Raw genomic sequence first — 16,298 nt, 5'->3', positions numbered from 1 at the left:
GTTGTGGTCTTATTTGAGCTGAGCAGATTTATCTTGATGTCATCTGACTGAAGAATGTGTGCTCTCAATAGACATCGCATTTCTTTTCTCGTTCTTTAGCAAAGTTTAATCTTGTAGTTTTTTTTTTTTTTGCCAAATAGCAAGGAGCTTGTTGTTTTTATTTTTTCTCTGACACCATCCATAGAGCCTGGTGTTATGCAGTGTCCTCGCATTGTTCGTTTTCTCTCTTGATGACCAGAGTTACAATCCATAGTGTCTGCTCTCAGTGGATGACCACTGCTTCTTCTCATTAGTGATACTATGGCTTTGGTTTAGCTGCATTCTTCCTGTATTGTGCAGTAGCTTTATTTATTTATTTGTTTTTTAATGCTTCTGGTTACTTTTTGAGGAATAATGCAAACACAGATAAAGCCCATAAATCCCAAACTGAGAAAGATCCAATGTTCACAGGTCTATGTATTTTGATGATTATACAGTTGGGTTTAGTGGACATCATAAGTAGGACTGTGCGATATGACCAAAATCTCATATCCCGATATAAGACATCTATCGTCCGATGACGAAATGAATCATAAAATTTTAACATTTTCTGTAAATTCTGTAAATCTCGGGCAGCTTGACTTGCGTGAAGTGTTTCCAGCTGGGCGTCATGTGCCTGGAGTCCAGTGTTTTAACAGATGCATGAAACTATACATTTTTAGTCATAAGTTATAATGGCCGCCGTTTTCTTTGTGATTATTTATTACACAGCGTGATGCGTGGAAAAGCCCGTTCTAACATTTGAGTCTAAGGTTTATTTTTTAGCACCTGACGGCTCTTTTTTTTTTTTTTGCTTCTCATCCGTAAACGCTGCATACTCTTTCACGTGATTCAGTTTATTTTGAAAAGTCTCAACAGGATCTTGAGCTTTATTGTGAAAGGTTTATGTGGAAAATAAACAAGCGGACGGCAGAGCCACGCGATGGTTTTACCATCATTGTTGCTAACAACAACACATACAAACAGTCGCTTGTCCGTCAGTATTGTGGTTATATTAAATATAAGAGAAAGAGAGAACTTTAAGAAATTAATATAGCCACTACACTGACCATCAAAACAGTGAAAAAATATTGCCGTAAACAGTTTATTTGCAACACCACGAAACAAACGATAGCGTAAAATGAAACGATAGACGTTTTTATATCCTCATCCGATATATATCGTTATATCGAACAGCCCTAATAAGTGTACTCAGTTTTGTTGTCCTTTTTGTTTCTACTTTAGGATCAGTATTAATAATAAAGCCGTTCCTTTTGGTTTTTAAGAGAGGAAGCACTCTGTTTGCCAACTTAGAAATAGTGCTATTTATAATTTGATATACATTTAAATAACTTGAGATTAAAGCGATTCATGTGTAGTCACTTCTGTTCTGTTCATTCTATATCCATAGTACCAAGTCTCAACCATTTTAATAAGAAGGTGATCAAAGAGTAGAAATCGGTCATAGATTAAAGTGCAGGTAAATGGGAATCCTGCTTTAATCACAATATCTCCAAATCTGTGCAAAGTATGAAATCAGATACATCGTCCATCATTAAACAACTCCCCATCTTAAAGGTCAGGGAAATGTAAAACAACTGGAGAGCTACTTGCGCTGGTTGTTGCGCCTTCATGAAAATATGCTCTTCTTTTATCCTTTATGCTCTGTCCTTCATGCAGTATATTCATCTTGGCTTAAACACCACCTGCATTGTTTACATTTGACTTAAAGCTGCAAAGACTGACAAATCATATGCATGTTAAAATCTTAATGCATATAGATGATGTGACTGTAGCAGCTATATGTTTAGCTGTACATACCTGAGAAAGATTGTCCAGGGCTTAATGTAAGCACTGTATGCTAAGCTTATGAAGGCATGGTGCTTATGCTACATGTCATAATGTTTGTTGCATTTGCTTGAATACATTGCGCACTTGTCACTCATCCTTGGTTATAATCCTTGTGTCGTGCAGAGTCGTTGCTTCTCCATCATGTCTCTCCATCATTCATTGATGTGTGTCTTGTTTTGTTCCGCCCTGCTTTGCCTTCCCTCCTCCTCCTGCATCCTGTCTGGGCTGGCTGTATCTGCGGCCTTTTTGTTTTCAGCTGTGCCTGTCCCTCCCCCTCCAGGAGTCAACATTGAGGAGCACATTCAGATCCGCCAGGAGGAGAAACGACAGAGGATCAATCGCCGGCATAGGTTGGAGGAGGGAAGAGGTATGATTCAGAGCTAGGGGACTAACTTTAATGAAGAAGTGTTTGTTTTGGGATGTAGAAAGGACACATTTCTGTGATAGACATTTCAAATAGGAGAGACTATGGAGATGGATGTAACAAATAGGCTTAATTGTATGTCCATCCTTTTTAAAAAAATAAATAAATAAATAATCAAGTTTCAGGTTACCGGTACTTACAGGTGCTGTTGTGAGCTTGGGTGTCGTGCCTTGGTGACTTCCCCCTTGCTTGTGTCTCTAGTTTTATTTATTTATTTAATTTTTACATTTTCTAGCATATGTGTATGGTTGTGGTGTAGTATTATCATGTGTTGTTTCCCATTTGTGAGCATTGTGCATGCATGTGAAAGTTTCTTTCTCCCCCAGGCCCCCTTGTTTTCCCCGGTCCCATTTTTATGAACCAGCGTGAGCAGGCCCTAGCCAGAATAAGACCCCTTCAGGCACTAAGGCATAAACGGGACAAGCACAAAGGTACTACGGTCTTCACTAACTCAACGGGTGCAGAGACACCCCTTTGACTTATCTCCCAATCTGGCTGTCCCGCCCACCTCCTCTCACTCTTTGAAGGCAGGACTCTTGTATCTTCACCAGGTCTCAAAGTTTTCATCCACGGAGTACGATGCAGTTAGTAAGACGAAGGTAGAAAGCTATGTCATTGCCTAACTGGATTTACCGTCACCCCCATAGCAAATAGATAAAGCTACTGCATTACAAGCAGAGACACTGGGGAGAGTAAGCTTTGACAGTTGACAAGTCTGACACATTTTAAATGTGAAACATTTCGTGGAAATGGCTTAGATGTGTCATCTTAACATTAAGCTTTGTTTGGACACTCATTGTTTGGACACTCAAGTGTTGAAATTGTTAAGACATTAATCAAATAAGTCGAATATGGCCATATATTTGTAGGGGTTTTTTGTGGGTTTTTAAACTTTTTTTTTTTTTTTTTTTTTTTTTTGGAATAAAACATCACTTTCCTTTGGAAAAACAACTGCTGGATATGAAGATGGATCCTTGCTTCTTTCCCCCCCCCCTCGTCTAACCAGCATAATCCTGGAGGACAGAGAACATAATATAATGTGACTGTTAAATACCTGTTGAACCCCCTTTTTTTTTTTTTTTTTTTTTTTTTATTAAGAAAAATGTCATTTGGCTACAAAAATGTCAAATATATCACTTTGTGTGCAGATGTAAAGCAAAAAACTAATGATATGTGCCATCTAAAGACATAAGAAGCATAACTTGTCCCACTGGCACTAATCACTGAGTGGTTTATTAGTCTGTTTTGCTTTGATGTTTGATGTGCATTTGTAAGTGTAGGTCATTTAGGTTGCATCTAATAAGCATTTTTCTTCATGGTTTTCACAGGCATTATGGCAGTGCCTGGTTTTGACCTCCAAAACTGCTTTCATGTGCTTAAGATGTCATTTTAGGAGCACTCTTTTTATTCTCTAATATTAAGTGTAGTGACAATGAACTAATTTCTTAACCCCTCTAATTTTGGCACCATGAGCCAGTCAATATTTATTTTGGTCCAAAAAAACAAGAATCCTGAATATATTCTCAGTCACTGTACTCACTGTAATGCATGGCACTCCTCTATCCCAACCTCCTCCTCTCACACACCACAGCTGTGACCTCCTGCAGGGCTCAGGGTAAACCAGACTTCCTGTTAACTCATAAGAGACAAAAAAAACCCTCAATTCTTTTTCAAAACTGTTGGTAAGCTATAACAGAACTGGTTATCAAAAGCCTTTGTTATGACGGTGTGTCACTACTTGCTATCGTTTTTTTTTTCTTTTTTCCCTTTTCTCCCCCCTTTCTCCTTTCGTTTTTTTTTAAGACCTCTTTTCCCTCCAGCTCTGTTTTTTCGAGGATTGTGCAGAGGCTTCCACCTCAGCGGTCTAAAGCTGCTACTAAACTTCACTCTCTGTTCTGTGCTCAAATGTGCTGACTTCAGTGTTTGCCTTATAGATGGTAGCAGTGAGCGTGGGGAGAAGGATGCTAGCAAAATTACAACCTACCCCCCGGGGGCTGTGAGATTTGACTGTGAACTGCGAGCAGTTCAGGTCAGCTGTGGTTTTCACCACTCAGGTGGGTGCTTTTCCCTCATAACAATCACTCGGTTAGATTTACCTTGATAATTATAGAAGTTGTTTAAAGCAACTAGTAAGAGTACAGTAATCGTCATGTTGGTTTACAGTGGTGCTTATGGAGAATGGAGATGTCTACACATTTGGGTATGGTCAGCACGGGCAGCTCGGACATGGGGATGTCAACTCCAGGTATTCTTGTCAGATGACCTTGTTTTTTCTTTAATGTGATAGATGTATGTTCAAGTAAAAGTAATTATTTGTTAGCCGTAGAATAGTTTCTGTAATTATCCCTGTATATTCTAGTATTATTTAAACATTAAATAATTATAGCAGAACAGACAAATGTCATGGGTATTAAGAGGGAAAACTACATTACAATCATACATTAACTGCAGTTTTGTGGACACACAAATTCATTTAATTTTTTCCCTGCTTAGGGGCTCTCCAACTCTGGTGCAGGCTCTTCCTGGTCCGAGTGTGCAGGTGACAGCAGGCAGTAACCACACAGCTATTCTCCTCGTGGATGGGCAGGTCTTCACATTTGGCAGCTTCTCGGTGAGTAAACAGAATCTATTGCAATTCTACCGTAATGCAAAAGTAATCTTTTAAATGTAACAAATGTAACCTTTGTTTTAATCTGTCACGATTGCTTTTGCAAGTGCTGCAGATTTCTTTTGCACTTTGTTTCTGAAACTTAACACTCTCCTTGCTTTTCCAGAAAGGGCAGCTTGGTCGGCCGATCCTGGACATGCCCTACTGGAATGCCAAGCCGTCTCCCATGCCCAATATCGGTGCCAAATATGGACGAAAAGCTACATGGATCGGAGCCAGTGGGGACCAGACATTCTTGCGAATCGATGAGGCTCTTATCAACTCCCATGTCCTAGCTACTTCAGAGATCTTTGCCAGCAAACACATCATTGGCCTCGTGCCCTCCTCTGTGTCTGAGCCACCACCATTTAAATGCTTGCTTATCAACAAAATGGATGGAAGCTGCAGAACCTTCAATGACTCTGAGCAGGAGGACCTGCAAGGATTTGGCCTCTGTCTGGACCCAGTGTATGATGTTATATGGAGGTCAGTGTGAGGTCTATGCTTATGTTAACCAAGGGATAAGCTGGATTTCATCTCAACTCTTTGCTGCACTTTCATTAGTCCAGAAATATTTCTAATTCCTTGCATGTTTAATCCCTGTCATTATTTCCTCCTGCTTCTAGGTTCTTGCCAGCCACCAGAGAGATGTGGTGTTACAATGCAGTGATAGCTGATGCCAGGATGCCCTCTGCAACAGATCTGCAGGCTCGCTGTAGCATCCTTAGTCCAGAGCTTGCATTACCGTCAGGATCACAAGCAACCACCACTCGCTCTCATGGAGCCCTACACATCCTTGGTAATCCTTTACACTAGGCATTTACAGTGTCAAATTGCTTATGGGCCTTATGATCTTTTTGTAATTACCTTTTATTAAATCATTGACTTAACTTCTCTGATGGGGCTTTAGCTTAGTCTATGTAGCTCCCGGGTGTTTCAAGTTTTAGCTGCTGTTCATTCAATATTATCCAATGTGATAGACTGGTTGTTAACAAGTTGGACTTAATTTTATGCTTTTATAGAAATGTTATTCTGTATATAACTGTAGGATGTTAAGTTGTTTTTCTGGCTTTTTGTTTTTCCTTCTTTTTATGAGTGAACTCTTATTGTAAGTTTTTCATGGGAGACTGTAGTATCACCTTTTAATCAGTTCAAGAGAAAACTGATTTGACCTCAGTCAAACAAATGATGTGATTGCAAGAATGCTATGACCACTTCTGTTGATTGTCATTTGTTAGTAAGATGAACTATGCTGTTTCTTCCACTTAGGTTGCTTGGATACACTGGCTGCCATGCAGGAACTGAAAATGGGTGTAGCCAGCGCTGAGGAAGAAACCCAGGCCGTGATGAAGGTCTACTCTAAGGAGGACTACAGTGTTGTGAACCGCTTTGAGAGTTAGTTCTTGTTCATAAGTAATGACTGAAAGAGACAGGACTTGCACTGACTGATTGAAGGGATTAAGCAGCTGCCTAGTTTGATATATTGATGTTGATCTCATCAATATATCAAACTAGGCAGCTGCTTAATCTGTAACATTCAGTGAGAAAAAATGCCATGGAAAGTAAGTGATCATCTTTGTGACCTTCATAACCTGACTGTTCCCTTATGCGATGTTGCAGGTCACGGTGGTGGTTGGGGTTACTCGGCCCACTCTGTGGAGGCCATCCGTTTCTGTGCCGACGCAGACATCCTGCTGGGTGGGCTGGGCCTGTTCGGGGGACGAGGGGAGTACACTGCCAAAATCAAGGTGTGCAGTCCCTTGAAATATTTTTACAAAAAAATGCTTTAATTGCATGGATGTGCAAGTTTTTGAAAACCATAAGTCAAAACAAGGTTATGTAGGATTTTGAAATTACTACCATAGGTGTATCTTATAGGGGTCTATGGGTTAGTACGGGCAGTATTTTTCTTTTTTTTAAATTTATATAATATATTAATCAGTTTCTGTTGTTGTGCAGCTGTTTGAGCTTGGCCCCGATGGTGGTGACCATGAGACAGACGGTGATCTGCTGGCTGAGACTGATGTACTGGCTTATGACTGTGCTGCCAGGTATAGTTAATGTATTTGTATTTTTTGAAAGTGGTTTTAGCACTTAGTTTTGTGGCCATTTCAGTAAAGAAAATGTTGCAGAATCATTTTAAATGGCTTTAACTGATGGTGATCTTATTTTTAGGGAGAAATATGCAATGATGTTTGATGAGCCGGTGCTGCTGCAGCTTGGCTGGTGGTATGTGGCGTGGGCCCGAGTGTCTGGTCCCAGCAGTGACTGCGGCTCCCATGGGCAGGCTACCATCACCACTGATGATGGGTAAAACTGATTTACAGTCACCGTGATAAATCAGTAGAGCTGATGGTTTATTTTTCTATATGTTACATTCTTTTAAATTGCACATGTTGATTTTTCATGTGTCATGATTTGTGTTTTTCCTCCCATTTAGTGTTGTCTTTCAGTTCAAAAGCTCAAAGAAGTCAAACAATGGCACAGATGTCAACGCAGGTCAGATACCTCAGCTGCTTTACAGGCAAGTACTCTCATTTTGTTAAAAGTGGTGCATGTTTTTTGGGGGGTTTGTTTTATTTTTTGGTGCCTGTCCAATAAATAAGCTTTATTCTCTTTTCATATTTTAACGTTAGGCTTCCTTCAAATGATGGCAATGCATCTAAAGGCAAACAGCAAACCAGTGAACCAGTCCATATCCTTAAACGCTCATTTGCTCGTACAGTCTCAGTGGTGAGTACTGTCCAAGTGTCTCTCTGCAAGTTATGTAACAGGTCACTTAAAAAAAAAAAAAATTGAACAACGCTGTGTCATCTCGTTGTAGGAGTGTTTTGAGTCTTTGCTGAGTATCCTTCACTGGAGCTGGACCACCTTGGTTTTGGGTGTGGAGGAACTGCGAGGGCTGAAGGGTTTCCAGTACACCGCCACCCTGCTCGACCTTGAGAGACTGCGCTTTGTTGGCACATGCTGCCTTCGCCTGCTCAGGGTCTACATCTGTGAGATTTTTCCCATTGCAGGTAGGAACACAAAGCACTTTATCACTGACAGCATGATGACTGATAGATGGACGACGTCAAAGTCTTTCTTTGCAACAACAAAAGAGTCTTATTCAAACTGTTACTATACATTAAACAAATGATATATAGTATGTACATAGATTTATATTTATAAAACAATTAAAAAGTTAGAAGACAATCAGTGATTGTGATGTTTTTGTTTCTTAAAAAGTGCATTTTAGTTAAACTGTGTCTTCTGATTACATCTCTTCTTTTCCCGTGTTTGATTTCTAGCCAGCACCAAGGCTGTGGTGGAGGAGTCAAGCAAGCTGGCAGAGTGCGTAGGAAAGACACGCAGTCTGCTGAAGAAGATCCTGTCAGAAGGCATGGACAACTGCCTGACCAAGCTGGACAATGACCCACAAGGCTACTTGTCTCAGCCTCTTACTTTGCTGGAAGCTGTGCTGCAGGAGTGCCACAATACTTTCACCGCCTGCTTCCACTCCTTCTATCCAACCCCGGCTCTGCAGTGGGCCTGCCTGTGTGATCTGCTCAACTGCCTGGACCAAGTATGATGATTTCATACAGCTTGTTGACACATTAAAAAAAATCTTTTAGTTTTAGATGACATTTTACTGTACTTTCATTATTCAAACCCTTTTTCTACCTAACAATGTTCAGATAATTTCAGTTGAAGGCTTAAAGAGGGGGGAAAAACTGACCCTCACCATTATTTTTGCTGTATTTCAGGATATCGCTGAGGCTAATTTCCGTACATCCAGCAGCCGTCTCCTGGCAGCCGTAATGTCAGCTCTGTGTAACACATCGGTCAAGCTGACCTCCATCCTGCCCATTGCTTATGATGGGGAGGTGCTGCTGCGTTCACTGGTCAAACAAGTAAGCACAGAGAATGACTCGGCCCTTGCTCACCGCTTCCCCCTGCTGGTGGCCCATATGGAGAAGCTCAGCCATGTGAGTTGGCACTGCGTTAATGTTTAGTTGTTTATCGATACAGTCAGTGGACATGTTGAGATAACTCCATTTGATCACTATCACATTCTCATCCAAATACCTAGATGGCCTATAAAAGAAATCAAAACAATCATATTAAGTTAGTAATATTGCTTCCACCTTTTAGACGGAGGAGAACCTAATGGGCATGACCAGTTTCCGGGAAGTACTAGAGAAGATGCTGGTGATTGTGGTGCTGCCTGTGAGGAAGAGTTTGAGGAGGGAGGTTGAACTGTTCTCACCACATTTGGTCTCCAACACCTGTGGCCTGCTGGCCTCCATCGTTTCTGAGCTCACCGCCTCTGCCCTGGGCTCTGAGGTAACTTAATGTGCTCTAGTAGCCATTGACCTATGCTCCCACAGTACGCCTGTATGTGGGGCTACTGTTTTGGCTTTAAGCTATGGTCCTTGTGTGCGCTTGCAAAGCCCCACTCGCATTACCAGAAATTTCATCTGTACATGCTTATTGTTCTGGGCTTTGACAAAGCAACCTTTTTGATCACATTGATTTGTAGTTTTCAAAGGGATTTGATTTGCATCCCAGTCACTACAGTTCAGCCAACGTTTGAAAAGAAATCTGTCACTCGTGCATTTTCTCATTCTTTTTCTTTTGTCCTGTCTTGTGCCATATTCTTCATATTCTCAAGGCTCTATTGTTGTTGAAGTAATTTCTCTCAGTGACACACTATGTCCTTACTGCAGCTTTAAAAAAAAAACAGAGCTCAGAGCTTTTCTGTATTGTCTATACAGCATGCCGAGTCATTAGGTATGAGTGGCAGACATCTGTTGGCCTCCATCGTTCACACTCTACATTTAATTATCATCACACTCTTTTTATACTCATGTACTGCAGTCATGACTCTTTAGCTCCTGTTGCCATAGTAACGTTACTTGACAACTGCCCTCAACAACTACTTTTTTTTTTTTTTTTTTAACCCTCTCCCCCCAAGTCTGTTGTCACGGAAACTACTTTCTCTCCAGAGTACCTGGATAGGTCCCTCTGCAGCTGTGTCTGGTTCTCAGCAGTCACAGGCTGATATAAATAGTAGTTACTAATGCATACCAAGCATGAAATGGTTTTATTTCACTTTCATTTATTCTTTTCTGTGAATGCCTTTTGTATGTTTTAGCAACCTTTGAATTATTTACCTTTTCCATCCATCATTTACAGTGTTTGCTTGAACTCTGGACATTTGGAGGGTTTTGGTCATTTTACACTTTATTACGAGTATTGCTACCTAAAATTATGGATTGTGATTTTTTTTTTTGTTTTTATATATTTAAAAAAAAAACCATTTAGTGTCTTTCTATTTATCTTCGTCGTCACGTGTGTTTGGCTATATTTCTTAGTATTTCATCCTTTATTAGGTTGATGGGCTGAACTCGCTCCACTCAGTGAAAGCATCTCCGAACCGCTTCACTAAAACAAGCCAGGGCCGCAGTTGGAACACAGGCAATGGCTCGCCGGATGCCATCTGTCTGACAGTGGATAAGCCAGGCGTTGTGCTTGTGGGTGTCTGCGTATATGGAGGAGGGGGCATCCATGAGTATGAGCTAGAGGTGCTGGCTGATGATGTAAGTGACTGAAGGTTTTTTGCTTTTTTATTTGTTTTGTGGTGCTGCTGAACTAGTTTCCAGTCAGTTGAATTATTTATTCTTGTGAATCTCTTTGTTCCCTTGACCTTCAGGCGCAGACAGAGCACCCAGGGGACTCTGCGCATTCTCACAGGTGGACATCTCTGGAGCTGGTGAAGGGCACATACAGCACTGACGATTCCCCTAGTGATATTGCTGAAATTCGCTTGGATAAGGCTGTGCCACTTAAGGTACATAAGCAGTATACGACCTGGTACATAAATGTGTTTGGCCCTAATAACAAATTTCCTCTTTGTGACTGCTCTGTAGGGGGTGAATTTTTTTTAATATATATTGATCTGTTTAACTTATGGTTAGCTTTAAGATAATGTAATGTCTCCGAGGCTAAGTCATTAAACTAGACCTCTCAGCTGTGCTTCTGTCGTTAGTGCCTTCATGAGTGTTTTTAAGGCAGATATCTGACAGATAATATGGCTTGTGGTGCAGCTAATTGTATTTGAAACATTAGCGTGATACGCCCATATACTCTAAAGAAGGCCTTTAGCTTGCCAAGCTAGCTGATGAATTGGCACTATATGCTCAAAAAAAGAGAGATAAAGAGGTGTCAACATGCAAAATGCCAAACTCAAGAATTTAAAATGACAGTACAGATTTTTATATACAGTCTATAGTTAAAAGGCAAATATTTATTTAATAAATTTACCGTGTTGCAGGAGGGGGTGAAGTATGCAGTGCGATTACGGAACTACGGTAGCCGGACGGCTAATGGGGACGGAGGGATGACCACAGTGCAGTGCTCCGATGGTGTGTCCTTCACCTTCAGCACCTGCAGCTTGAGTAGCAATGGGACCAACCAGACCAGAGGACAGATCCCACAGATTCTCTATTACAGGTATGCATAAAGCTAGCATCTTGTAATTGCTTGTATCAAAATTTGTTGTTTTTTTTTCTGACTTAAGTGTCTCATTGTTGAAGGAGTGAGTATGATGGGGACCTCCAGTCTCAGCTGCTGAGCAAAGCCAATGAGGAAGACAAAAACTGTAGCAGAGCTCTGTCTGTGGTCAGTGCTGTGGTTAGAGCTGCAAAGGATCTCCTTCACAGGGCATTTGCTGTTGATGGTAAGCATAGCAAATTTTACACAGCTATTACAAAAACATTGGTTGCTTGTATTTCGGCCTTTCTTCATTTTGTCCTTTCTTGTCTCCAGTGGATGATATTCCTGAGCTTTTAAGCTCTTCTAGCCTGTTCTCTATGCTCCTGCCCCTCATCCTGGCCTACATAGGCCCCGTGGCTGCATCTGTACCAAAGGTATTAGTTCACACTGATGGTTTACCTGTCTTCTTAAAATACCACATTTCTCTCTGGTGTAGCACTGCGGCTAACTGCTTGTTCTTTCACATCCAGGCTGCTGTTGAGGTGTTTGGTTTGGTTCAAGAGCTGCTACCCGCTGTCTCTGCCCTGAACCAAAAATACGCCCCACCCACCTTTAACCCAAACCAATCCACAGACAGCACTACTGGCAACCAGCCTGAACAGGGCCTCTCCGCTTGTACCACCTCTAACCATTATGCAGTAATTGAGAGTGACCACCCTTACAAACAAGCTGGGGTCACTCAGTACAGGGTAAGGCATCTCTTGCCATGCTTACTGGTTTTAAAATGTGTTAAGAGAAAATTCTAGAATTTTAAGTTGCAACTGATTTCCCTTGTGTTTCACCATGCTTCAGGTATCATTCCCGGACTGCGTCCGCTGGACCACGATTGAGTTTGATCCACAGTGTGGCACTGCACAACCAGAGGATGTCCTGCGTCTGCTAATCCCAAGCCGAACACTCCACTTGTCTAACCTAAGTGCCAAACCCTTGATCCACGACACCATCAACACCTGGACTGAGCTCAAAAAGTTCTCAGGCTCAACAGGCTGGCCAACCACTGTCCTCGTGCTGCCAGGTGAAAACAAACAAGCTGACCAACCCCAACAAAACAGCAGGATAGCAAGTTAACATTTATTGGACAATAAGCTACAACAGTGTTATTGAATCCCAATAAACTCCAATGTTTCTAAACCAAGAGGCTTAGAAAAGCCAATATACACTAGTGGAGTCAATGGGAAACTCTGAACTAAACTAATGACCACCGCATTTTGGTTAACCTTAGGGTGTAATACAGAAATGTACAATAGGCACAGATGTTTATATAACATATAAATAGTGTTATTATTTATATTACAATTATTAGTACCTTTTGGTAGACACAACCTTTGACAGCTTTTGTTTTCTAATCTTATTTCATTTTAACGTATTTAAAGCAAGTTTGGCTGATGAATGATGTAAAAAAATTTAAACTGGTCAGATTGTATATGACCAATATTTTTTTTCATTTAACAAAACTAAAGCAATCAGTTATGAACATTATTGAATTAGTAACAAAAGTTATGCATCTGTCCTTTATGACTGGCATAATATTTCATCGCCAGTGACCTTTGTTCAAAGCTCATGTGGTGTATCAGCCTCTGCGCTACAGTGGTATTATTCTTTGCAGGATTATTATATTTCTGCCATAAGTCTTTAGTGGTTAATGAACTTCCTCAAGGCAGCGGAGTGAAATGTTGCCCTGGATCGTGCGTTACTTTCGACAGAAGGGAACTCCAGGCTGGAAGACACCTAAAAAAAACTTGTATACCACGGCGTCCACAGAGGCAGAGACAATGCATATTCTGTAGGAGGACCAGTATTCTTTGTTTACTGTGAGAGAGCTAGCAGCATTTTAATGAAATCTGTTGTATACTTAAGTATGAGCTCTGATTGAGTAGTGACAACATTCTTAATCCAACATATGTTCATGAAGCCAGCTGCAGCTCGTTGATGATAATTGTTGGCATCCTTTGTGTACTTTATTCTACTTAATGATGCTTCACTGAGCCACCTGCCGCAGCAGGCAGCCATTAGTTTACAAATTATTGTTTTTACAGAGCTCTGCCTAACTGTCTCGTGTTAGATGCATTACTGTGTATTTCTGCTCTATCTGGTTCCAGGAAATGAAGTGCTCTTTTCACTTGAAACAGCCTCAGATTATGTGAAAGATGAGAAAGCCTGCTTCTACGGCTTTAAGTGTGTGGCTGTGGGATATGAATTCAACCCCGGTCCTGATGAGGTACAGATGCTCTTCAGTGAATTGTGCCACCCACCCTGAGCCTGTAGTTTTACAGCACTTTGTATGTCCTCTGTAAAAAAGTAATAAATACCTTTCTGACAGATGTTTTGTAAATTTCAGGGTATTATCCAACTGGAGAAGGAGTTGGCCTACCTGGGTAGTGTGTGTGCTGCGGCTCTAATGAAGAAAGACTTGGCCCTTCCTATAGGTACAGAAAAAAGTAAAATCGGTGCATTTGAGGCAGCCTTTTGCATAACTCGTATAATCATGATTTAATTTTTTGTAGGCAATGAGTTGGAGGAAGATCTTGAGATTCTTGAGGAAGCCTCTCTTCAGGTATATTGTCTTTTAAGTTAAACCTTCCCTGATAATTTATTTAAGTTAAAAAAAAAAAAGAAAAAGAAGAAGCTATCTCTACTAAGCACTTAACTTTCGAAACTTTGTTGCCACTCAGGTGTGTAAGGCCCACTCAGGGATCCTTGGGAAGGGTCTGGCCTTGTCTCACTCTCCCACCATCCTGGAGGCCCTTGAGGGGAATCTACCCTTGCACATCCAAACCAATGAGCACTCCTTCCTTGAGGACTTCATCACCTGTGTGCAGAATTCAAGTGGGGGACGTCTGGCTAGGTATGCTTCCATCCTTGGATGAGAAAGCAAAATTCAAATTGAATGAAAATTACCTCAGAAGAAAATTATTCATATTGAATTTCAATTCTTTGAGATAAATAATACTTGGGCTGTTACTACATATTCGTTCCCTCTTTGTTTGACCAATGCAGATGGCTACAGCCAGACTCTTACGCAGATCCTCAGAAGACATCCCTGATTCTGAACAAAGATGATATACGCTGTGGGTGGCCAACCACTGTGGTGGTTCAGACCAAAGACCAGTATGGGGATGTGGTGCATGTTCCTAACATGAAGGTCAGGAAAACTCTCTTAAAAGAAAAAAAGAAACAATTATGTAATTGTGTCTCAAGTGCCAAACCTACAAAAGTAGTTTACTGAATTTGTCGGTCACCGTGTTTGTTTTGTTTGTAGGTGGAGGTGAAGGCCGTACCTGTTTCACAGAAAAAGTCAGTGCAACCAGAAAATGTGAAGAAGTTGCAGCGACTACCTGGAAGCTGTTCCCCTTCTTCCTCTGGACCCGACCTAACCTTTGGAGGTTTGCCAGTGCCCAAGTTGGAAGCCACCTATGAGCCCATGATTGTGAAAGAGGCTCGGTACATTGCTATTACCATGATGAAGGTCAGCATCGTGTAACTGGGGCGCCACTCGCTACCTCACCTGTGTATATTAGCCTGTTGCAGATTCTGTAGCTCAGGTTGGAGCTGGGTGGTTAGATTCTGAAATACAACATTTAACATTTGGTAACATTAAATAATAATTATTTTAAAAACAGAGCTTCGTTAGAAATGGCTAAAGAAGATAATAACAATATACTGGGAAATTTAAAAAAAAATCTGAATACACCTGCCAGTGAGTACAGATGTAAGCTGAAAAAAAAAAAGTTCCACATAAATGTGTATAAATGGATGCGTATGGCCTGTAGCTTGAAGACTGTAAAAGCTCCATGTTATTCTAATCCATTTACTGTGTATGATAATGAGAGAAGGGTGTTACAGGGCTTAGAAATTCTTCCACCAAGTGGTTCAGATTAGAGTAGCATTGACAGACTTTTACTGAAGGACGGCTTCTGTGTATCTGAAGAGGATAAAAAAAAAAGTCAAAAATGAATGGCTTACCTTGGGAGTGACAGCCTTTTAGTTTGTTATATAAAACATTCAAAAAGCCGGTTGTGCATTTTTGTTGCATGGTAGTAATGGAAAAAAGTGCTCCTTTGCCATCAATCAGAGGCTAGTCACAAGGCTGGTGTTCATGCTCTCCAGCTTATGATGTACTTAAATGGAAAGCCTGTATCAGTAGCCCAACTATGTCACTTTGAAGAAAGCTAAAGTCAAGCTCACGGACAACTACAGAAGCTGAATTAAAATTACAGTGTGCTACTTTTTCTTTCAGTTGTTGTAGCGTAATCCATTAATGAATATCTGATTGGTGCCGGTCTTTCAATTAACCAAACAGCAGTTACACTAAGTGTAAAGAGGGGTAAAAGGCAAATTGTTGAACCCATCATGAGTTTGTATCATAGATGGGGAATGTGACTTGACTTAAAAAAAAAAAAAGTGGGGGGGAAACTAGTGTATTTGCTGTTGCTCTTACGTTACATCTGTGTCTGTTTTAGGCATATGAAAACTACTCCTTTGAAGAGCTGCGCTTTGCTTCCCCCACCCCAAAGAGGTAAGACGGTGCAGAAAAAAGAACAGACTTTCCTAGGAGACGCAGTCTACTTATTGTTCATTGCCCACACAGACCCAGCGAGAATATGCTCATCCGTGCCAACACTGATGGCACCTACAGTGCCAATTGGACTCCAGGAGCAGTCGGCCTCTATACGATCCACGTCACCATCGATGGCATTGAAATAGGTAATTCAGTCTAAACGCGCGTTCCAAAAGCTGGTGCGTTCTCTTAAGTCTTTCCCCATAGAAGCATGAAATTTATGTGGAGGCAATAAATTTCTTGTGAATTTACAAAGTCGAGTT

General features: G+C 41.0%; 1 protein-coding gene across 17 annotated transcripts in view; it reads left to right on the top strand.

Moving 5' to 3' along the window:
* The window catches only part of mycbp2 (MYC binding protein 2), a 65,408-nt gene that overhangs the window by 21,464 nt on the left and 27,646 nt on the right, over positions 1 to 16,298 (top strand). For 13 of the 17 annotated variants that reach the window (XM_086265657.1, XM_086265656.1, XM_086265655.1 and 10 more), the window contains exons 17-48: positions 2,126 to 2,236; positions 2,620 to 2,724; positions 4,228 to 4,347; positions 4,457 to 4,538; positions 4,787 to 4,904; positions 5,068 to 5,426; positions 5,567 to 5,739; positions 6,210 to 6,335; positions 6,561 to 6,688; positions 6,900 to 6,991; positions 7,116 to 7,250; positions 7,381 to 7,464; positions 7,577 to 7,673; positions 7,765 to 7,957; positions 8,231 to 8,505; positions 8,687 to 8,908; positions 9,075 to 9,266; positions 10,316 to 10,522; positions 10,636 to 10,773; positions 11,257 to 11,435; positions 11,519 to 11,661; positions 11,751 to 11,851; positions 11,948 to 12,166; positions 12,270 to 12,492; positions 13,577 to 13,695; positions 13,816 to 13,903; positions 13,982 to 14,031; positions 14,150 to 14,322; positions 14,475 to 14,619; positions 14,737 to 14,943; positions 15,938 to 15,993; positions 16,066 to 16,181. In XM_086265657.1, the coding sequence (XP_086121783.1) occupies positions 2,126 to 2,236; positions 2,620 to 2,724; positions 4,228 to 4,347; positions 4,457 to 4,538; positions 4,787 to 4,904; positions 5,068 to 5,426; positions 5,567 to 5,739; positions 6,210 to 6,335; positions 6,561 to 6,688; positions 6,900 to 6,991; positions 7,116 to 7,250; positions 7,381 to 7,464; positions 7,577 to 7,673; positions 7,765 to 7,957; positions 8,231 to 8,505; positions 8,687 to 8,908; positions 9,075 to 9,266; positions 10,316 to 10,522; positions 10,636 to 10,773; positions 11,257 to 11,435; positions 11,519 to 11,661; positions 11,751 to 11,851; positions 11,948 to 12,166; positions 12,270 to 12,492; positions 13,577 to 13,695; positions 13,816 to 13,903; positions 13,982 to 14,031; positions 14,150 to 14,322; positions 14,475 to 14,619; positions 14,737 to 14,943; positions 15,938 to 15,993; positions 16,066 to 16,181 (4,776 nt within the window). The remainder of the gene's footprint in view (positions 1 to 2,125; positions 2,237 to 2,619; positions 2,725 to 4,227; positions 4,348 to 4,456; positions 4,539 to 4,786; positions 4,905 to 5,067; positions 5,427 to 5,566; positions 5,740 to 6,209; positions 6,336 to 6,560; positions 6,689 to 6,899; positions 6,992 to 7,115; positions 7,251 to 7,380; positions 7,465 to 7,576; positions 7,674 to 7,764; positions 7,958 to 8,230; positions 8,506 to 8,686; positions 8,909 to 9,074; positions 9,267 to 10,315; positions 10,523 to 10,635; positions 10,774 to 11,256; positions 11,436 to 11,518; positions 11,662 to 11,750; positions 11,852 to 11,947; positions 12,167 to 12,269; positions 12,493 to 13,576; positions 13,696 to 13,815; positions 13,904 to 13,981; positions 14,032 to 14,149; positions 14,323 to 14,474; positions 14,620 to 14,736; positions 14,944 to 15,937; positions 15,994 to 16,065; positions 16,182 to 16,298) is intronic. The other 4 variants (XM_086265658.1, XM_086265643.1, XM_086265648.1 and 1 more) reach the window with 3 other exon arrangements.

This window comes from Aulonocara sp. 'chitande type north' Nkhata Bay, linkage group LG16 (assembly GCF_057382095.1).
Source record: "Aulonocara sp. 'chitande type north' Nkhata Bay isolate Kocher_YH1m ecotype deep benthic linkage group LG16, A_spYH_male_GT1.1, whole genome shotgun sequence".
Classification (NCBI taxonomy): domain Eukaryota; kingdom Metazoa; phylum Chordata; class Actinopteri; order Cichliformes; family Cichlidae; genus Aulonocara; species Aulonocara sp. 'chitande type north' Nkhata Bay.
The sequence above is the reverse complement of the archived record's forward strand: the minus strand, read 5'-3'. Positions and strand labels throughout refer to the sequence as shown.